Source organism: Panicum hallii, chromosome 6, assembly GCF_002211085.1.
Source record: "Panicum hallii strain FIL2 chromosome 6, PHallii_v3.1, whole genome shotgun sequence".
Taxonomy (NCBI): Eukaryota; Viridiplantae; Streptophyta; class Magnoliopsida; order Poales; family Poaceae; genus Panicum; species Panicum hallii.
Window position 1 is genome coordinate 38,622,799 of NC_038047.1, and position 22,146 is coordinate 38,644,944.

The following is a 22,146-nucleotide window of genomic DNA, read 5'->3' on the forward strand; positions in this document are numbered from 1 at the left end:
CTATTAAAATCCGTCGTATAAGTTCGTTGATGGTAGCAGCTCTATGGCTATTACTCCACGACGATAGTACACGATCAACTTGCCTAAAAGTTCTAATATTTCTTCCTCGTGACTATAAGATAAACGTGTGCAAAACAATACTACAGAGAAATTACAAATAAATGCATTATCCAAAAAAAGCACTTCTGTGCTAGAAACCAGGGTTCCGTGCCTTCGTCATACTCCGATCCTCGCGTGACTTGGCACCGCTCATCGATGTTTATGTCGTCTGCAACCACCTTGTCCAACAAAAGGAAGCTGGTTTGCAACACCCACAAGTCCATGGGCCGAGAAAAATCTGAGAAAGCACCAAAACTGTGGGCCGTGGACTGTAGCGTAGGCTCTGCGGCGGCGCGCCTCATTAGGCAACCCGTTTCGCGTTTGCTTACCGGCCGCGGTTTCCCGGTGCTAGTGGTATACTACTGCAACGGGTTTCCCGTTTCCATGCCGCTCGGAGTAGCTTAGCCGGCGGCCTATCCCAATCAGGCCGTCCGTTCCGGGGCGCACGGTCCCGCCCGCCCTTCAATCATGGAGCCCGCGGCGGCCGACGCACCCCAACAACCCCAGCTATCAGCCGCCTCGCACCGTCCGATCCTTATCGGCCGGCCGGGATCCCTCGCGGAGCCGTCGTGCGGCTGCCGCCTACGGCTCCGCTACTCCCCTACTAGGGGCCCCCTGCCTCTGTGCCGCCGCCCTAGCCCGCCCGTTATTAACCCGGGCGCCGCAGCGCTGAGCCTATCTCCCACGAACTCCCCCCTCCCTCCTCGCAAGAGCCACCACGACGCCGTGCGCCTGCAGCCGCGATCTACCGCCCGGCGAGACGAGCGCCCCCGCGCCCCCAGGGAATGCGGAGCGATGAGGCGGCGCTCAGGCACTGACGTCGCCGGCCAGCGCGAGCTGCGCGGCGGCCGCACCTGCCACCGCAAGCACGTCGAGGACGGGTAGACCCATCCATCCCATCCTTCCCGCCGCTAGTCGTCGTAGGGTAGAGTTTTCTCTCTGTTTGGATTGGATCGGAAGAAGTAGTAGTAGGGGGATCGACCGATCGAGCGATCGAGCATCATGGGTGAGGGTGACGGGGAGGTGAAGGCGGGCGGGGTGCTGCAGGGGCGCTACGAGCTCGGCCGCGTCCTGGGGCACGGCAACTTCGGGCGCGTCCACGCGGCGCGGGACCTGCGCACGGGCCGGAGCGTGGCGGTGAAGGTGCTGTCCAAGGACAAGGTGGTGCGCGCGGGCATGATGGAGCAGATCAAGCGCGAGATCGCCGTCATGAAGCGCGTGTCCCACCCCAACATCGTCGAGCTCCACGAGGTGATGGCCACGCGCTCCAGGATCTACCTGGCGCTCGAGCTCGTCCGCGGCGGGGAGCTCTTCGCGCGCATCGTGCGCGCCGGCCGGGTCAGGGAGGACGTCGCGCGCCGCTACTTCCGGCAGCTCATCTCCGCCGTCGGCTTCTGCCACGCGCGCGGCGTGTTCCACCGCGACCTCAAGCCGGAGAACCTCCTCATCGACGACGCGGGCAACCTCAAGGTGGTCGACTTCGGCCTCAGCGCGCTCGCCGACCACGCCCGCAGCGACGGGCTGCTGCACACGCTCTGCGGCACGCCCGGGTACGTCGCGCCGGAGGTGTTCCGGAACAAGGGATACGACGGCGCCAAGGCCGACATCTGGTCGTGCGGGGTCATCCTCTACGTGCTCCTCGCCGGCTCGCTCCCGTTCCCGGAGGACAACATCGCCGCCATGTTCAAGAAGATGAGCCGCGGGGACTACCGCTGCCCGCCGTGGCTGTCCACGGAGGCGCGCAGGCTCATCCCCAGGCTGCTCGACCCCAACCCGGACACACGCATCACCGTCACCCAGATCGTCGAGACGCCGTGGTTCAAGAAGCCGTCCGTCGCGAGGCCCGTCAATGCCGCCACCGAGCCGCCGGCCGAGCCCGCCTGCGCCGCCAAGGACAGCGGCGACAAGGACGAGCCGCCGGAGACGCTGAACGCGTTCCACCTGATCTCCCTCTCCGCGGGGTTCGACCTCTCACCTCTGTTCGACGTCGAGGGGGGCTCCGCGAGGAGCCACCGGGAGGGCGGCATGCGGTTCGCGACGCGGGAGTCGGCGAGTGGCGTCATCTCCCGGCTCGAGGAGGTGGCCGCCCGCGGCGGGGGCCGGATGCGGGTGACCAAGAGCGGTGCCCGCGGCGTGCGGTTCGAGGGCGCGGAGCGCGGGGGCCCCAAGGGCCGCCTCGCCGTGGCCGCCAACATCTTCAGCGTGGCGCCATCCGTGCTCGTGGTCGACGTCAAGAAGGACGGCGGCGACACGCTCGAGTACCGGTCCTTCTGCAGCGACGAGCTCCGGCCGGCGCTCAAGGACATCGTCTGGGCCGCCGACCCGGCACCCGCCGCCACCGCCGTCGTTTGACGCCGCGCCGCCGCGCATTGCTCTGTATCGTAGTGCCATTGTTTATTACTTTAGTCAGTGTCAGTTTCATTTTTCACCCCAAGGTGATTGCGTCGCTGTTCTTGATTCGATAATGACGTGAGGTTGCTGTTTGTGGGGGCAGTAGCAAGAGGAATCTGTATCACAATCGCTGCCTAGAGCACCTCCTCTGCATAATTGAGTTGTTTTTGTGATGGTTTATGGTACATCTGAATATTCCATGTCTTAATCTAAGCCGTCTTCCCTTCATCATTCATGTTTTTTTTATGCGCTAGCACTGTTTGTTTAAGCAAAAAAACATCTAAAACATGCATCGAATTTCTTCTCCCCAGCTCGTAACGCTGCACATGAGCGAACCAAAAATTTTGGATGAACTTGCATTGCTTGGGGCTGGTGGTGAACAGTAAACTTGTATGACTACTACAGCCTCGCAGCAACCCGTCAAAATTCAGTGAGGACCAGCTGACGAAGGATTCCAGTGCATTCAGGAGGAACTAATTGGCACGCGCTGCCTGATAGCAGCCGGTGAGAGGAGACGATCTCACAATCTCGCCCCCGGCAGCCAGAGATCTGGCGCAGAGGACCACGGGAACCCGACCCGATCTGATCCCCATCTGCTCGTCGTCGTCTCCAAACGTGTGGCGCCGCGGTAGCGCGCCGGAGATACCGTATCGCCGCTGGTGGCCGTGGTGTCCGCCTGTCTGGTCTCTTTGCCCCCGGCGTCCGCCCCGTCGCTCTCGCCGAGCAAATGCTTCGGCGGGGAGGAAACTTCTTCGGGCAAGATCACGTTTTACTAGCTGTGGTCGTCACGGAACTGACCGGGCTTCCTCCTCTGTCAAGCCAGATCTCTATCATCGGCCACATTTCCTTTTGGAAAAAAGGATTCCAGTGCATCCAATCCAACGAGCTCGTACGTTTCGTTTCGACCGCGCGCCGATGGGCGATGGCGTGTGCTAGCTAGCGTTGGTCGTCCAGGACGGCGACAAGTGTTCGCTGGTCCAGCACTCCGAGGACGGCTTGTAGCATAGTGTGGCTGATTTAGCTGAACCATCGTTACGCTCGTGTGGCGGCTCTAGATTGGCCGGTGTGTGTGCATAGGGCATTAGGGCGGTACAATGATTGCTGATTATGTCTGCTGTTGTAGCTGTCCGAACCACTGTTCAGTCTTTATCAGAGTAGAGCTGGTTTCTGAACTTCACTTTGCTTCAAGCTGAAATAGTGTTTAGAGTGTTGCCAGACGCTTGGAACTGAAATGACATCGCGTCTGTCGAGTTTACTGGCTAACAAACTTTGTCAAGTGGTGTTAGATGGCTAATCAGGCGACTGTTTTTTTTATTTATCTAGCAAGAGAAGCAGGGGAAGTAGATCAGTGCTCTGCAGGCGTAGCATGTGCACGAGGCATCTCAGGGCAGGGCATCTCCGATCTTGTTTCTGCCACCGGATTCAGACAAACCCCCGAAGCGGATACGATTTTTCCCAGCCGTATCGCGTCTTGGTCGCCGACCGGTGCCTCTTGGTTTAATGCTAGAAAACTTCTCTTGCTCTTGTGGTTGTTTATGGAGGCACCTAACACCTCAGGGCACTGACCACCGCTTGTTTATGAATCAGATTAAACGATTGATTGCGGCAGCGACCTCATGCAGGTCTCATGTGCGAGGCAGAGTGTTTTTTAAAAAAAATAATCCATGATCATGTTTGCAATGTGCTCCAAATTCCTGATGAGATGCTCCGTATTTATTTAGGAAAATTAAGTACTGGATTATGTTCCGTTGAGCAAAAGGATATATGCTACTCTTAAAAGAAATCCCATGGCATCATGAACATGCTGATAAGTGATAACCTCAGGCACGGCACAGAGTGAAGTATCATCGTTGCCTGCTAGTGATGACTGATGAGTAGACTGAAATTTCACAGAAATTTTGCTTGCAGGCACAGGAGAGGATAGTATTTCTTTTGTTCTGGGCAAGCTTTCTTTTGATCCAACATGTCACAGGAGAGAAAAGAAGAGGTTGGATTCTTGAGGTGATGTTTGCATGATCCGGGGCGACAGGAATCGGGTCACGGAGAAAAGAGAAACGTCCTGTAAGCTTATCTCCGTCCATGTGGCGAACCAGCCAGCTCGCAAGAAGCTCACTTTTATCTGTTTACACTGTGGCACCATGTCCCTGCAAAACAGAACAGGCGTCGAACCGTCTGACAGACGCGAAGAAGATATGAGCAGCAATAATGCAGTTAAGAAAACAGTCGGAAGACTAGCAAAGCAAGCCAAGCTCCCACCAGATGCACCCCCTGCCCTGACGATGATGCATGTATCTCGCCATCAGAATCTCCAGCAATCATAGCCCCTGCCTGGTGTTTCATCCTGCGCTAGCATAGCAAAGGCAGATGGTAATAAGCCTTGATGGTTAACTCAAAACAGTAGCCTAATGGTAGCCCTGTCTGTCCGGTCGCTTTTCTCTGAACTTTTGTGGTTACCCCATTATGGCGCCCAAGAGAAAAAAAAACTGTACAATTATTGTACTTCGGGTCCATGTGTCATCGCCTTATCCGCGCAGCCTTCATGGCGTCACCTGCCGTGGAATGGGACATCGGACACGATGGCTGGCTCGTGATCGCTCGCTCGTCCTGTGTCGACCTGACGAGACCATTTTTCCTTTCAGAGCCTTGGGTATCTGCGGATTCTTGCAGGCAGCGGAATCACAGGCGGAGGACTGGAGGAGCCAGGAGGCAGGAGGCAGGGGGATGCCGCCGGGAAGATGCGGGCGCAGGGCACATGGACGCGGATGGGTAGCGGTGCGCGGGTGCCTCCCGCTCCCCGGGTGTTTGGTTGGCTCGGCTGGCCCGTCGTCGACGGTGGAGGTAGATGCGAGGAGCGATGGGCACGCGACATGCGGATACAGGACGTGCAGAGGTGGGGCATGACAATGATTGGCGCCAATAATGCTCGGTTATTAGTGCTTGTTTTCCCCGGGGGGCCACAGCGATTTCAGGCCATGGGTGCGTGTTCGACAGCACGCATCTTCGCCTCAAGGTTTGGGGTGGTAAAAACTGCTGTTGCGACTTGCGATCCGTGTCTTTTTGGGACCAAGATCCACGGTCTAAATCCCCCACAGTAACTGCGCATTTCTCTATTGCCGGTGAGATGTGTAGGACAGTAGGAGCATGTAATAGTCGATAGCATTGTGTAAAAATGTAAAAGATTATCTGCAGTTGCCAGGAACAATGAACAGGGGGCAGATTTTTAGAATTCGAATTTGAAACGGGGGGCAGATTTCAGATTAGAGGCAATATAAATCTGTACTAGGCTCGCTTCTGGGCTCAGGCCCAAGTGCAGTGGGCTTGGCCTGTGAAGAAAGTGGGCCTCGTGATAGCCAGGCTTTTTGGACAGCTCGTACCGAAGAAGGCTCACACTTTAGAGTTTAGACAGAAACAAACGAGGCTTTTCCACAGCCCATTCTAACCGGTCGCTATATTTTCCCAAATTTTCATGATCCACTCCAAGGTTTTGGGAGACACTACGAGCCGCATCCAAGATTCGTACGGTGAAAAGTCGCATAAAAAACATATGGAAACGTCGTACTACGGTCCAATGAAGATACTATTTCCAACTCGTCTCAGAAAACATCTGGAAAGAAACAAAAGAAAAAAGAATTACTATATCACAAAAGAAGAAAAAACATGCTTCTTGAGATGGCTGCTGCTTACTCGATGGGTCCGTTTGTAAAGGGTCGTTTAACCTCTATTTTTCTCGTTTGCGAGCTCGCGTAAAAGATAAGTTAAAAATGGTCAAACCATAGCAACACTTTTCTTTTGTAGGAATGGGTGTGAAACCGGCAAAAGAATTATCTGTATGCCTTAGAACTTATTAAGAGTCTTTCGCAAAATTAATGCTCTTTCAAATATGCAACAGACTATCAAACCAATCCGGACAAGAGGTAATCATATATTTAACCCTAACAAAGTAAATACTTGCATATCTAATTTTTCTTAGTATTCTTGTAAAACCTACCCTTTAAAAGTTAGTTATATTCAACTTTAATATTAATTAACAACTAAAAAAATATGGAATTGTGGTATTTTGCGCGACAACTAAACTTCACTTCTGTAACCAGCCTTGTTTGATGCTTTAGAGCATCTCCAATAGACTCTTTATATTTTTAGGAATAGAGATTCTATTAAAAAAATACCTTCCAACAATCTCTTCAATTGGATATCTAAATATAGACCTCCTCTATTCTGGATTTCTCGCTAGCCAAAGATGGAGAGCGAGAATTGCTCTCTAGACTACGCATAAGATATAGAAAAACTGTTGGAGAATACAAAGATATAGAAAATAATTTTTACTCAAACGACTTTCTAAATGATGATTTAGAGAGTAGATTTTAGAAAGGCTATTGTTGAAAGCCACAAAATCCATTCAATGTTTGGTTAATTTGGCTACTTGGTGGTTTTTTTCCTTTTCCCATGGCTGAACAAACTCTCAGTTGTCAATGCATATACTCTATATATCTTCACTAGTTGACAGTATCTAGATAGACTAGTTGAATTATACGATGTTAGTGCTTATCCATTCTCTAACAACAATGATATAAATACCCCACGTAAATGGTAGCATCTATTAAGCATAGTGCTACAAAATATGTCGACATCAATTTTAATTAAGAATATGATTTAATGTGTCGTTCGGCTATTGGACCGTACTATAAAATAATAATATCCAATTGCTCCTCCCACAAAGGTGTTAGACGTGTCCAAATGATGTACCCACGATGGTCGGCGCAGTCAAATATGGATCTACTAATATCAACCAATCTGCAGACGAGTGTATATAGCCGGATAAGTATGACGAGGGGCATCCCGAAATATACTTCTTTTCTTCCTAGAGAACCCTATTCCCCGTATCCCAAAGTTAGCAACATGATATTTCGGAGATAGAGCTGCGCAGTCAAGGGGGCGGCCCTAACCCTAGTGCCGTATGTGGTGGAATCAGAATAGGCAGGAAAAGATGGGCGGAGGAAGGAGGACCATGTCTCCGCCTCTATATAATGCTGCACAACCCTCGGCTATAGCCCTCATCACTACCAAGCAGATCTCCAGCGCACACAGATCTGAGCCCCCAGCTAGCCCCCTTCGTCTCCGAGTCCGGCGGATCTCCTAGCCGGCCGATCGGCTCCTGCATGAACTCTCCCCTTCCCTCACGATGGTTTGTTTCGCGAGTGGTTTTTTGCGGTGGTGGCGGCGCCGTTTTCCATGGCTAACTGACACAAGAGAGTGAGCACACAGCGGGCAGACTGCATCGATCCGCAGCGCACCTTTGCAATCAGGACGGCGCACGTACGAATGATGCAGCTGCTGCTGCGTGCTCAGTTCTCTCTCTGTCAGTCCTCTCCGGCCTCTCCCTGTCGCCACTTGCCATGGCGGTTGCTGCTCTCTCTCTCTTTCTTGCTCTCGCTGCTGCTGCAAGTTGCAGGCCAGTGAATGGGTTCAGGCTCTACCGCGACGGGGCAACAAGGGTTGACAGGGCAGCGGTGGCGAGATAAGGCCGGTTTGGGCGGGGTCTCGTCCTTATCTTGTACTACGGCCGCTGCCCTACGTCCCGCCGCCCGAGGAGGGGGGCGTCGGAGCGGTGGCGCGGCTGGACCCGTACTTTGGAGCAAGGTACGTGTCGGCTAGCCGTGTGCTCCCGTTGCGCGCCTGCGTGCATGCCGCCCCCTCCCCGCCTTTTGCTTCCGCTTTCCTTTCACGCTGCAGGCCGTGTCTCGGCCTCCCAACAAGGTCGAGGGAAAGGCAACGGGCCACAAGGGGGGACACGCCTCGGGGAAGAAGACGACGCCCTCGCGCGTGGCTGATTGATTAACTGATCTCGCCGATCTTCCCGCTGGCGCGGCTTTCCTTGCACACTCGTAGCCGAAAACCTCGCACTGTTCGACTGCCAGTCGATCCGTCTTCATCGATCTGCTATCTGCTGCGTCCCTGCTCTCATGTCTGTAGCTCCGTTTAGCTTCGAGATCTGATGATAACTCGATGAAATCCCCGAGATCTGATGCTTATCTCTCTAAATTATTACTGGTTGTTTCATTTCTTTTTCACCCTCATCTGAAACGTTTCTCTTTGCAGTAGTGCCATCATCTCATGTGCTGCAGCCTGCAGGTAGGTTTTTTTTTGGGGTGGCCATGGTGGTGCCGGATCGTACAGGAGGTGGATCTGCCTGCCCGGAAGAGGAAGAAGCATCAGTGCGTCTGCCTTCCAGATCCGGAAACTGCTGCAGTACGTGCTTACGTAAGCGTACTTGCAGATCTCACGATGTGTTCATCTCCAGGTGATCATTTTTTTTTATTTCGTGTTTGTTCCTAACTGTTCCATTGCTGGCAATGCCTAATTTCACGCACGTACTTCTGTGGCCGGTGCTAAATTCTTGGGTGTTAATGACTTGCCAAGCAGGTGCACGAAATCAATTAGGGATTGCTAATCCTGATATCAAAATTGACGGTTATGCACGGATGAGTTCATCTTTTGGTTGAACATGAAGATCTTTTCAGATCGCCTATGTATGCCTGTGCCTTTTATCACAATATTATGGCCACCAATTTATTGTGATCCATCAGAAAACGCAACATTCAAATACGGATAAATTGGTCACGATTCTTATTTTATGGATCTGATATGATTCTGGTAGCTGTATCTGAGGTTCAAGTGCTGTGATCATTAAGGCTCAATTGTTCTTTCATGAGCAGGATCTCCTTATACTTTTGGATCCATGTCCAAGTTTTCACTGAACAAAATATTTTTTTTATTGTGGCATGAAATGTCTCATAATACAGTTTCTTTAAAAAGCCTCTTAGTTTTTATCATTCCCTGTGCAATCGAACAAAATATATAATGGAAGATTCATTACAATTTTATGTGGTCAAATCAGTTTCTAGACCTAGAAGTATTTTGCAAAGGTTGAGAGGATTTTCCAAAACAAGATAACTGGTGCAGTTTAATGTCGACCTCTGATCCGGTTGTGCTTCCTACTTCTTTTTGAATCTATCCCTTCACACGAATGATTCATTATTTGAGTATGTAATTGATCCATAAATAATTTTCAAAGCCATGCACACACATATTTTCAAAGCCATGGACTTGTAAAAAAAAAATTATTTGCAATGATCAGCATGGTACTTTCTTTTTGCAATACATGTCTTTCTTATGTATAATTTTACCTTAATGGCCGGATACATGCTGTAAATTTCCTTAGCTTCTGTAACAGGGTTCCTAAATATAAGTTTCTTAATTAAGTTTAGATCTCAGATCAACGGCTCTACAGCCATACCTATTGGTCTAAATCTCAAATACATGTGATTTAGTTTTCACTAATTTCTCTCTCTTTGAACTCAGTAGATCATTTGCTAGAGACATAATTAAGCTGGTTAATTATACCTTGAACTTAATTATATATTTCCAGTGCTACCTTTGGATTGCAATCTCCCCTCTAAAGGAATATGCAAATGTTCCTTATACAGATTTTGTTTTTCTTGCAGTACTGTCTGGAGTTTGTTAGTACTACTACCTCTATATGAATTCAAGAAGGGATACCAACAATTACTACCAGTGGATCGCCACTTGTATGTCTCCCCCAAAGCTTATCCATATGGCCTGAACGGAACAGGCAGACCCTTCCTGAACATGGTTCCTGCTGGGCACGTGTTGCCAATGTTTGGACATCTGGAGATAAAACTCTGATTGCATGAAGTCATGAATCAGGAGTCAGGATACGCCACGCCTTTCTCAGGTCCCTAGATATGTATGAAACGTGCATGCTCTCCAGCATTGCGGACGACAACACGCCTGTTATCAGACAGATCCAAAATAAGCCTTGCATCTTTGAAAAAGTTGAATACTAGCCAAGGTTATTTTGGCAGCTTCATTTAGTTAATTCTTTGGTAGAGTAACTAGTTCCCCGTTAAACTATTTAATCTTATGTAGACATATCGGTTTGCTATCTCTGCTGTTAACTACCAATTCCAGTAAGTCTTAAACATTTCTAGCATACTGGTATGCGGCAGAATTTCTTTTATTAATTCTTATTTTTTATGTTTTGATATGTTAATGTTATCTCTGGATTCTGGATTATACCATGTACCATAATAATAATAATCATTTGTAGCTGTTGCAGCCTGGCCGGCTCCATATACATTTGGGAGATATATCTGAGGGTACTATATAGAGATGTAAAAACATGTTAATGGGGGGTTGTAGAAAGTATGTTTTCTGATGTCTTAGTTAAATATAAATGTTTTTTCTGTTATATTACTCATGTGCATGGAAACCAAATTAATCAAGAAACTAATTAGCATTTCAACATTTTGTTCATCTCATTTCACTAGAATTACTTTAAGCTAGGTGGGATATTAGGTTTAGTTACCTTTAATTACGTGCAATCGCAGTATGTATCCTCCACTTGTGCATCCATAGGGTCTTCAAAATCTAGTCATTTCCCAGAGCTGCAAAGTGCCGATAAAATTGTGTCTGTTTCACGTGTAACTAGGCAAAAAGAAACTTTGTTGATAATTTATAAAAACCATAAGTTAATTAATAATGTTGTGTTTACAAGATCAGGCCACTGCTGGCTCATTTAACCATAAAGCCGGCCGGTCCCCTCACAATATTTGGTCATACACCAACACTGCGAGTCCTAACGTCGATTAGGACCACGATCGAAGTATGCAAGAATCTTTCCTTTCTGTTGACCATATTGGTAGTTCAGTAGTAGTTCGTTTGAAAACATACCCAGTGCACGTTAGTTATGTTATGGTGCTATCCACTCACGTGAAGGAAACTCTGTCACATCTCTCTGACGACTGCCTCAAGTTCTGTTCCGAAACCTAAATGCACTGGACTTGTTTGGTTTGGTTCGTTTTACAATACCCGATGAAGACTTGTTTTATGTACTGATTGGTTTAACTTGGGTTCATATACGAAATAATGAATGAATTTGGGAGATGACCTTAATAAAGGCCCAGACGATGATCTGAGCTTTCATATTTCATATTCCTGCATGTCCATGGCATGTAATCTTCGCAGTTCCAGTTCCATCCAACGGTAACTCACGTCATGCGATGCGATACATGTTTAACGAAGTATCGTATAATATTCTACTCCCTCCGTTTCAAATTGTAAATTATTTTAGCTAATGTATCCAAAACGATACAATAGTTTGGAACGGAGGGAGGGTGCAGTATATTAAGTAGTACATAGCATTGACGCCTGTCATGCACTTAGTCTATAAAGTGGATATCAAAATGCTTTGTTTGTTGTATATGTGAAGTGTTGACGATCCATCTATCCATGCCCACAACGTGATGGACATGCATGATGTATACCGGATAGAGCTGTGTTTAAAGATGATCTGCTTCTATCTTCAACCAATCTTTATACTTCAGTGATCAAGCCCCGGCATGCATTGCTACCAACGGGACAGTAGAGTTAAACTGTTAAAGAGTTTACAATGCAGGCTCTCTTTACAGTTTTGCGCCCAGCGCCCAGGGTGCAGTGTGTGAAGTGAAAGCACCACCCAAAAGGAAACAAGAACTAAAAAGACACGCTGCCTGCTGCAGCTCATCAACACTCGACGCCCTCTAATTCTGCACTACAGAACTGCTTGACAGGACCTCACCGTCAGGCTTCGTTAATATTGCAGGAAAAGGAACTGAATTACCGGCTGAACTGAAGCACCGGATCGGATGTGCGTTTTGACTGAATGCATGAGAAAAGGAACTGAATTTAGTGATCTCGTGGCAGCTAGTGAGGATTGAGGGACTAAACTCCTGGTGTTGCAATGTTTTTTTTTTCCATTGAGGAAATCCTGTTGTTTCCTTTTCGAGATTGAAAAAAAAAGATTTGTGTTGCTTTGTCATGATTCACATGGACTCTTCTGTACTTTCGTTCGGTGAATGCAATATTGGATACCATCACAAGAGCTGATCGAGAGGCAGTGAGAAATCTGCTACGACTTAACACCTGCCCTTGTTGGCTCGCAAAAAGAGAGAAGAAAATGGTTCGGCTTAAAAATCATGCCAGATCACTGTGCCGCTCGTCACACACGCGGGTGAGGCCGTAAACACTGGCGGGCCTAACTCGCATCCCACTCCCAAGCCCGTCTCCGTCCCACTTTCTGGGCCGCTTGCCCCGCAGCAGCCCTCACCAGTGTCAAGCCCGCTTCCATCTCGGGCCGGCCCACCCGTAATGGTCTTTCCCCTCCCGCAAGCGAAAGCCCCCGAACAAATCCCCCGCACGCCCGCAGCCGACGATGTCCACCGCCGCGGACGACGACGCCGACTACCACAGCTCCGGCGGATCCGTCATGCCCGACGTCCTCGCCAAGGGCCGCGAGGCCTGCTACAAGGTACAGCCCTCACCCCCTCCCGACCCCTAAACCCTCACCTTTCTCTCCGGCCTTACGCCACTGACGGGAGGCGCGCCCTCCTCCGTCCTCCGCAGGCGCGGGATGCCTTCTACGCGTGCGTGGAGAAGCACGCGGACAAGAAGCCCACCGAGATCGCCACCATGGGGCTCCTCTACCCCGCTGACTGCAAGAAGTCCCGCGCCAACTTCGTCAGCAACTGCCGCCCCACCTGGGTAAGCACTCGCCGCCGGGGCTTAGCCCCCTGCACGATTTTGCGCGCTTCTTGCTTTCGCTTTCGTGGCACTCGGTTGAATTGGCGATTCCGCAGGTGAAGCACTTCGACCGGCAGTTCTGCGCCAAGAAGCGGGTGCAGAGGCTGCTCGACGGCGACGAGGACCGCCGGGGCCCCATCTCGCTTCCCCAGCCCTACACCTTCAAGCAATAGGTAGCCCTCCTGGGTTTCTGTTTTTGGTATTGAGCTGAATCGGAATAGTACTACTTTGGTATCCGTATGCAATAATGTTGGTTCCAGGCTTGATATTGTTTAGATGTGATGCATATGTGATGTGTAGCAGTACATTGCTCCCAATACTAATGGATGAACGAATTTGTATGTGAATTTTTCAATATTAAGATGTCCCCTACTTGGCATGTGATTTCCAATACTTTTATTCTGACAGGTGCCGGGTGCTGGAATTCTTATTGACCTTTGTTCTTTCATGGCTTGTTTCAACTCATAACCAGATTGCTAGAAATAAGAATGCCAGTTACCATCTTAGCTAAAATCCGTTAAGTCATTGGTGATATTTCAGTCTATCATCCACAATGTTTATAGCTCTTCTAAAATATGATTTTTATAGCTATGGAGGTTCCTTTGATTATATCTAGATTCTGATTCGTTCTTGAAATAAGGCAATTACAAACATTCCCTGAAACACAATAATAACCAAAATGTTCAGTTTATATAACTACCTTATCAGATTTCATGCACTGGTGCTTCATTCCCTTTTACAGTGTTGTCAAATTGACACCTCTCAACCTGTACGAATTTCGAGTGCCAGATAGTATTCACAGATGCAGATTGTTGTTCAATCACCATCTATCTACCATTATGTTTTCTGTATCTATTTTTTATGCATCAGGATGTATTTGGGTTTTGGGCTTTTGGTTCTTGTGGTTTTCTTCAAGTCTTTTGAACTGATTTTGCATGCAATGCTGGCCTCTTTGATCACTGCATTCATTGGGCCTCTTTAGGTGTTCCACTAAACATACCTGGACTGTTAAGATTGAGTATTCCATTGGCGTTCCTTGTGTCTGTCTCCTAATGCTTCCATGCAAGAGTCTGTACCTTTGGTTAGGGAAGGTCCATCATCAATACCCAGTTTGGTGATTTGTCCTATTGTCCTATACATGAACTCTGATCATGAAAGGGACAGCTAATTTTGTTTTGCGCTCTGCATTTGACCTTGTTCTAGGTACTTCGTGCTATGGTCGACAAACCTGATGCTTGAATAACGTTATGCCATTGGCTGTAACAGAGGATCAATTTTTTGACACTGAGCAGCTATATGATCTATCGATTTTCATTAGAAGATGAACCTGTCTTATATGGCTTGAGGTGGATATGTAAATCAATCATTTGATGTTTTGTTTATATCCTTTTTATTTTCTTTCTGTAAAAGATTTTTCAAACAGTCACTTGTTCAATCAGTTATATCCATGTTTTCCTATATGGATTAATGGACGTGGTGTTTTATAGTGATTTTTAGTTTATATCTTTTTTATTGCCATTATAGTGCCGTAGAAAGTTTTCTTTTTGTCATTTAGCATGTCTAGATTTAGAAATCGAAGATGCGCATACCTATGAGAATTAGTCCAATGGGCTTGAGTTAGAGGGTTATATATAAGGTTCTGTTGTGAGATAGGATATAAGCAATTTTGTTGAAGGGGATTGGACAGCTGCTCTGGAATTATGTTTAAATTTAAACTTTTTTTTGAAAGATTTTAAACTTAAGACCCCAGGTTTTATACCTTTGATCTTGGTAGGTATTAAAGTTCATCAGAGCTGGGGATACCAGCCTGACAGTGTCAACACAAATGATTCAACTTAAACTGCACATGGGAAACCAAACTTCATAGTACACTACACCAGCTTTGATCTCATCCTCCAACTCTAGTTTTCTTTATCACAACGTGATGATGGTGAAGCTCTGTTGTTCATCTCAGAATCTCACTGTGTCCACCATGACTAATTCTTATTGTCAACAACTTTTTCAGTTCCTGCATAAATGATATAAATGAAGAATATCAATGATCCTGCTCTTCAAGAAACATTATTTTCAAACACTGTAACCAAATATAATGAATTCAATTTGTCTTAAAAAAACCTTGAGCCAACTAGTTATTTGTACCTTGAGAAATCATAATCAAAACTGGCACACACACTGCCAAACAACAGCATCTCTGAAAAGTTTTTATCTCCATAAAGGTGACAAATATGTAGTTCAGCAAGGGTTTGGTTTGTAACTTTGTATACATGCATCTCCTCTTCTGGGCTCTGTCTGCTTAGGCCTCAGGAGATAATTTGATTGATGTAGTTATTTTGTTGTGGTAGGTTGTGATGCAATGTGAGGTTTGGTGTCTCTTGACAATGATTGGGCAGCACACTATTTAGTATCAGGATTGATTCTGATTGTTCATTGTAGATTCCTTTCGGGAAGTCAAAAGATTAGGTAGGTTGGTACCTGGGATACTGTTATACTCCAGATTACTTGTTTTGTACTCTCCTCTCTATTCACCAACTCATTTGTTGTAGTTCTCTTTGTTGCTTTCCTTTTCATTCTCGCTTGGTACTGTTATTTAACTCCGGATGTTGTGATCTTGGTGCTGCCAACTGTCGTCGTTTCTTGTGAGTTGCAATGATTCCTGCATTGTATTGCGTGTATTGTCACGATCAAGGATGGCAAACTGGTGTTTACTAGCTACTCTTGCATCACCATGAACAGCGAGATGTTTGTTTGATGAGATTGATAATCGAGGAACTCCCGGTTCATTCTATCATCTTCCAAAATCTAACCACTTAATAGCCTTGATGATATGCGATATGTTTGAGCAAGTCATAAAATGCAAGAATTCAACGTTCTGTTATTCACCTAGGGGGAAGCCAGATGACTCAAAATCAGTAATCCTGGTAATATTAAGTTCCAAAATTCAGACTGAACAACCGTGTCCATATTGTATATGCCTGGCTACTGTCATTGTTTCTTGTGTGTTCCTTTGATCTTACGGCATATTGTGACGCTTTATGTGATTATCAAAGTAAGGGTGGCAGACAGGTGTTCTATGCAGCAATACAGGTTCTAGTGCTTCAGTCAATAATAGTTCACTTCTGTACGCAACTGGGCTACCACACATGAATGGTATTGAGTTTATCCTCTCTTTTTTTCTTTGTAGGAATGGTGTTCTAAGAGTCTAGAATCTTCTGATCAACTCCCATCCTTCCCAAGATTTCGTCATTCTGTATACAGATCTTTGGAGAACCATCAACCTTGGCACATGCCAGGGCAGATGTGAAATGCTGTCTCACCAGCAAAGAGAGGAGAGTTCCTCTGATCCGAACTGCGGATGTCAACCCCAATCCTATCCAGTATGATGCCTATGCTCTTTCTCCACTACTTCAAATTGGTGTTTTCAGAATCGCTTTCGAAGCAGTTGGTGATCTCCGCCGTAAAAGATGAAAGAGCCCAACCAAACATTGAACGAACATTAACCATATTTATTCACTCACTATAGTTCACAAGGACGAGCACGATGGTACAAGTTTTGGTAGGGACATCAGACAGGCAACAAACAGTCAAACACTACTACTTGGTTTACACATCAGGGGGCACCGGGGCAGTATGAACATCGCTTGCTTCCTGTTCATTCGTGGCGCCATCTTTCTGGACCTCACGCACGGATGGCGATCCCGCCCTGCTGCACCTCGGCGGCGGGGGCGGCCTCCTCCTCGGCCTCCGGCGTCTGCTCGGCGAGCACCGGCAGGTGGCCCTTCTCCTGGAGGCTCTTCACCGTGTCGTACAGCGACTGGCTCACCGGCCGGAACTCCAGGCCCAGGTCCCGGAGCTTCTGGTTCGAGAACTTGTACGGCTGCTTCCGCGGGTTCACCTCGTCGGAGCACCTGCATAAACGCCTACACAGTTAGCTGACTGAAGCTAGTAGTTGGTTTCCGTCGATGAACGGTCACAGGAGTGTGACCACGAAAGCAAATACTTACGGGTCACCGTAAAAAAGAAGCGCAGGTCAAGATCACTTCCATTTTTACTATAGTTTCATATTTATCTTTTCTTGTGATTTTTTTTACTGAATAGTAGATAATACCAGTTCCAGCGTAAACACGAGGTGTGTGCCCTGTGAGCAGGTGAGATTCCTTCACTTGGACCAAAATCACACGCGGCCATGGCGTCATTGTGATGCTAATGCTGTGATGGAGGATGGATGGTTGGGTTTCGTTGGTAGGGGTGAGACTACGACATCGAGATTATGGTCGACGACGAGGTATCTTTGAAACAATCATCTGAACTTGCCATGGATCTCGACTATTTATACCAGGAAAAGGTGTAAGCGAGCGAACGGATCCATTTCAGTCCACCGCTGCTACAACGAGAGCTGCTCGCCAAAAAAAGAAAAGTTGTATATTCCAGCGCGGGCCCTAGAGTTTGGTGGATACACTATTTATGTAGTCAGCTGCTGAATATTCTGATCAGTTTCGCATCCTATGATGGCTATCGATCTCGGTCTCTCCAGTGTCCCGCAGGTTCCGTGTTCTTTGAATTAACCTCCTCTCTTTGTCCATGACTTGTTTGAATAACCTCCTCTCTTTGTCCATGATTTGTTTGGAATACTGGGGGATGGCGTGCAAATATTGGACATGCTTGTGTGTAGCAGTTACTTCCTTGTCTCAATCATCTAGAATGCAGGGAAGAAAAATACCGGTGGATCTTTCAAAAATCATGTATGAAGAAAAATGATTGCAGGAAGGAGTGTCATTGATTTGCATTGCTTTTCTTGGGTATGCTACTCCCATACGTTGAGTACTCGCTATAGAGAAGGAAAGTTTAACTAATAAGCGAGTACATGGGAAAAAACTTAGTTTTATCCATGTTGTAATCTTCCTTTTCTTCTTTTCTTTTTTTAACACTTTTTATTCATTTAGTATATAACCAGTAGAGGTGTGCCCCTCTTGTTCCATAGAAAAACAAGGCGTCTGCTCGAGGACTCTTAACATCCAAAGTCGTGTATGGGTGATGCTGATACATACCAGCACCGGGCGTACTCGATTGTCCAACGGCGATGCGAACGGATCAGACAGGATAATGGTCATCGGTCAGAGCTGCAGCAAAGACCACACGCTACTTTCCCCTGACGCTACAGATTTCTACCGCTCCGACAGCTACCCGTCAAGGTCAAGTGCTTACCATCCATTGACAGTCTGACACTGCATAGCTAGTTAAGGTAGCCAAGACTAGTGTGCAAACAAACATTCTGAATTTCTGATCGAGTACCTGTATCCTACTAGTTGAGTTCTGTTGTGACATTCAGAGAGGGCTCCGACCACCACCTCACCTACTTCCGTCGACGGCGACGCGCACGGCCGGCCGTCGACTCCTCCAAAAGCCTGCGCGCCACAATTTTCTCGGTGGCATCGCAGAGGTCGTCGTGTCGTGTGGCGATGAACTCTTGAACAACGCCGCACGTGAGTTCTGCTCTTACGACTTCTACGCGTTTGCGATCGGAGGCTGCTTGTCATCTAAGCTTGGAAACAGCTACTGCGCTCATGGCTGCGTCAGGATTCTTTTTTTTTTTGAAACGAAGGCTGCGTCAGGATAAGGGAGTTGGTTCACCTGAACCCAAGCACGGCCTGCATGCAGGTGATGATCACTTGCTTACGTGCCACCGATCGAGCTGATGGAGTAGTACGAAGTGTAAGTGGCGGCCAGTCCTATCCATCGTTACCTACCGCCGCTGGGATCCACCGAATCGAGTAGGGGTACTGTCACCCGGTTGCTACCTAATCAGCCGAGCGACCCCCAACTATGCAACTAGCAGCCACGATAAGATATACATGTATATATATATGTATGTATATATAAATATATATAGGTCTAAGTAGACCAAGAGATGATATCTATATATGTTTGCAACTGACCATGCGACAGGCTTGGAATGGACAAGCCAACTGCTATATATAACTACGCACATGCCATTTGCAAACTGTGGTTGGTAGCCAATTAGAAGGAAGGAATTAAGTGAAGGTTAATTTGGTCGTCGTCGCTGTACTATGGAACGAACGTACGTACCTGGTGGGGACGGGGTACTCGGGGAAGAGCTTGGCGAGGATGCGGACGACGTCCTCGCGGTGGAGGACGCGCTCGGCGCAGAGGTGGCGGCCGGAGGCGGCGGGGCTCTCGAAGACGCGGACGTGCGCGGCGGCGACGTCGCGGACGTCGACGTAGGCCTGCACGGCGTTGGTGAAGGTGCGGGCGGAGCCGTCGAGGTACTTGAGGATGTGCGCGATGCTGGCGTTCACCGTCGGCTGCAGCAGCGGGCCCACCACCAGCACCGGGTTCACCACCACCAGGTCCACGCCGCGCTGCCGCGCCGCCTCCCACGCCGCCTGCTCCGCCACCGCCTTGCCGTAGCAGTACCAGTTCTGCATGCACACGGATCGGATCAGAATCAGACCGTGTAAGAGAAGCTAGGAGTTTCAGAAAGGGCAAGCACAACTTCTGCAAATACACTAGCTACCGATGAGCACGTGAACTGTGCAAGACAAGAACAATGGTGTGTCAAGCTGATGGAATTATTGCGTGAGGGTTTGGGCGTTTTTTTTTGGTGAGATGGGGAAATAAAATGGTAGGATAATAAGGATGTCGGGTCGCTGTGCTATGATATGAATGAAAGAGCTAGCTAATCTTGTTTCCTAGCTTTGGAAATGTTCACTGTACTTGTCTGGAAATTTCTTATCTCCCGATCATCTAGAAATACTAGCAAATATGAGCGCGTTGGAGTTTTTCTTTCCTAATACTATACTGCGTCTTCCTTCCCCAGCTGTTTGATCCGAGAGCGAGTTTGGTTCACCACTTCTCAGCAAATCAGGAAGGCTTGACCGTTTGCAAGTTCTGGAGCCTGCGCTGCTGCATGAAGAGGCAGGCTTGACCGTTTGCAAGACCCCGGTAGGCTCTCTAGCTAGCTTAAAGGCATAGAATTTAATTTGTTCACCCGACAAAGGCCAAGCTTCTTCCAGAACGAAATGACACAAAGGCCCACCGTGTCTATGCATGGCATGACCGTTCGTTGACGACGCTACGAGTAGATTGTAGTGGCCGGACTGGACTTTTAAGGTGGGCGCGCATGTGTGTAGTACTAGTACTACGTGTAGTGCTGCGCTACTTTTCTCCTCACTTGGGTGTTGGCAAGCCATACCTGCGCACCTATCGAATATGGAATCGATCGAGTACCAGATCAGAGCTAGGTTCGAATTAATTTTTCACCTTTTCAAAGAGTTCATGTATGTGTTCAGAAAACATGGGTAAGGTTTCCAAATATCTAGTCCAATGCTCTTTTGGTCTAGCAGTCCAGCTAACACTTGGTGAACGCATGGGGAAAATCACCTTTATTTACAAAATAAAAATGAAATAGTGAATTTATAGACGACAGAAAATCACCATGCATGCTTCCACTAGAGTTTTACTCTTCTGGTCTTCTTACAAAGTGAAACACAGAAGCAGCAGATTGTGCCAAGCTTGATCAGCTTGGACCTCTGCATGCCACGCACGTGTCTATCGGCATGGCATCATGCAGGATTATTCACGTACGTACGTAAGTAAGCTCAATTAGCTTGCTCTATTTTTTTTTTGGGGGGGGGGATTGCATGTTTAGCTTGCTATTGCTAATTTCATTCTTGTTTTTCAGACCACAGATTTCTTTATTCTTTGGGGTAGCGCACGTCGTCGATCACTAGAGAAAAAGCTTTGATTCAAATCTAGTGCTGCTGTGCTCTCGGCAGGCACCATCGATGAGCACTCGATCCCATTGGCTGCCTCAAAAGCCGGGCTCTTTTTTAGGGTTCGGTTGGTAGTGCATGCCCATAGGTAATTATTTCACCTATCTCATGATAGCTATCTTTAGTTTGTTTGTTGTTTTCATTTATCATAGGATGAAAAGAAAACAAAAGGGGGGAAAAATACTAATATGGTTCAGCGAAAGGTAGCTAGCAGGAGGGGTGAGCTAGGGAGATCGATGGAGAGAGGGGTAAAAGCGACCAAGCACCCACCCTGGTTTTCTTGCAGAAGTCGAGGTCGCTCCAGCAGGACTCGTCGACCACCACGTCGGGCCCGCGGTTGGGGTCCATGGTCACGGCGCCGATGGAGGACGTGAACACCACCCGCCGCACCGTGCCGGCCTCCGCCGCCGCGCTGATCACGTACTCCGTGCCGCGCACCGCCGGCTCCACCATTTGCTCCTGCATGCACGCATATATATGCGGTTAATGCGCGCGTCAGCAGCAGCAAGGGAGAAGTTGATTCCGGCGGCCGTGCACCGGCCGCTCGGTGGAGCGTGGTGGTACTCACGGGGTCGTCGGTGACGGGGGAGGCGGTGTGGAAGACGCCCTGGCAGCCCTGCACGGCGCGGCAGATGGCGTCGTAGTCCAGGAGGTCGGCCTTGCAGAGGATCAGCCGCTCGGCGGCGCCGTCCATCGCCTTGAGGTGCGCGTTCTTCGGGTCATCTGCCATCGCCATCGACAATCCAAGAACACAACGACGTTAGTCAGGTGCCTCTGTGCGTACTATCATCCCTGCCACGCGGTGTAAAAAAAGAAAGCTTATGTGTGGGCGTCCGTGCATGCATGCCTGGGTTCCTGACGGTGCCCTTGACAGTGTACCCCTTCTCGAGCAGCAGCTTGACGAGCCACGACGCGATGTACCCCGCCGCGCCGGTGACGCACACGGTCTGCCCGTTCCCCGCCGGCTGCTGCACCGCGGCGGCGGCGGCGGCGCTCTCGGACACGGCGTCGATCACGGTCATCTTGACGATCGACGACGATCAGTTCCTCAACTCCTCTCTACTCTTCGGTTTCGTCACGAAAGCTCGCGGTGGAGTGGTGGCGCCGAAGCGGAGAGAAAGCTAGTTGATTGGCGAGATCGAGTTAGTTTTTAGGTTTCGCCTTTGTGCGCGGGCGATCGATGGAGGAAGAGTTGGCAGGTTTGGTAGGATCCTTCCTGAGAGGGCCG

At 48.5% G+C, this 22,146-nt stretch overlaps 3 protein-coding genes and 1 long non-coding RNA gene across 5 annotated transcripts; 3 read left to right on the plus strand and 1 right to left on the minus strand.

The window, feature by feature from the left end:
- The first annotated feature begins 459 nt into the window (after nt 1-459).
- LOC112896576 (CBL-interacting protein kinase 6-like) lies at nt 460-2,677 on the plus strand. Its single transcript, XM_025964594.1, has one exon. It carries the CDS (start codon nt 1,102-1,104, stop codon nt 2,449-2,451), a length of 1,350 nt encoding a protein of 449 aa, XP_025820379.1. The 5' UTR covers nt 460-1,101; the 3' UTR covers nt 2,452-2,677.
- A 4,882-nt stretch (nt 2,678-7,559) lies between these two features.
- LOC112897345 lies at nt 7,560-10,545 on the plus strand. Its single transcript, XR_003229646.1, has 2 exons — nt 7,560-8,788; nt 8,911-10,545. It is a non-coding gene; the product is annotated as an uncharacterized LOC112897345 (long non-coding RNA).
- A 2,164-nt stretch (nt 10,546-12,709) lies between these two features.
- LOC112896713 lies at nt 12,710-14,479 on the plus strand. Of its 2 annotated transcripts, none has more exons than XM_025964818.1 (4): nt 12,710-12,856; nt 12,952-13,089; nt 13,185-13,301; nt 14,332-14,479. In XM_025964818.1, the coding sequence occupies exons 1-3, from the start codon at nt 12,761-12,763 to the stop codon at nt 13,299-13,301; spliced, it is 351 nt and encodes a 116-aa protein (XP_025820603.1). In that variant the 5' UTR covers nt 12,710-12,760; the 3' UTR covers nt 14,332-14,479. The 2 variants fall into 2 exon arrangements, with proteins under 2 accessions (XP_025820603.1, XP_025820604.1); XM_025964819.1 differs by lacking the exon at nt 14,332-14,479 and adding an exon at nt 13,537-13,948.
- A 2,131-nt stretch (nt 14,480-16,610) lies between these two features.
- On the minus strand, nt 16,611-22,146 carry LOC112896712 (cinnamoyl-CoA reductase 1-like). Its single transcript, XM_025964817.1, has 5 exons — nt 21,766-22,146; nt 21,487-21,641; nt 21,189-21,377; nt 19,213-19,565; nt 16,611-17,033 (listed from the first exon to the last, which is right to left on the minus strand). Exons 1-5 carry the CDS (start codon nt 21,938-21,940, stop codon nt 16,805-16,807), a joined length of 1,101 nt encoding a protein of 366 aa, XP_025820602.1. The 5' UTR covers nt 21,941-22,146; the 3' UTR covers nt 16,611-16,804.

Coding starts and splice junctions, on each gene's coding strand:
- LOC112896576 (XM_025964594.1), top strand. CDS start 1,102: ATGGGTGAGGGTGACGGGGAGGTGAAGGCGGGCGGGGTGCTGCAGGGG.
- LOC112896713 (XM_025964818.1), top strand. CDS start 12,761: ATGTCCACCGCCGCGGACGACGACGCCGACTACCACAGCTCCGGCGGA. Junction 12,857..12,951: donor GCCGCGAGGCCTGCTACAAG/GTACAGCCCTCA, acceptor CGTCCTCCGCAG/GCGCGGGATGCCTTCTACGC. Junction 13,090..13,184: donor GCAACTGCCGCCCCACCTGG/GTAAGCACTCGC, acceptor GCGATTCCGCAG/GTGAAGCACTTCGACCGGCA.
- LOC112896712 (XM_025964817.1), bottom strand. CDS start 21,940: ATGACCGTGATCGACGCCGTGTCCGAGAGCGCCGCCGCCGCCGCCGCG. Junction 19,566..21,188: donor ACTTCTGCAAGAAAACCAGG/GTGGGTGCTTGG, acceptor GTGTGCATGCAG/AACTGGTACTGCTACGGCAA. Junction 17,034..19,212: donor GAGTACCCCGTCCCCACCAG/GTACGTACGTTC, acceptor GCGTTTATGCAG/GTGCTCCGACGAGGTGAACC.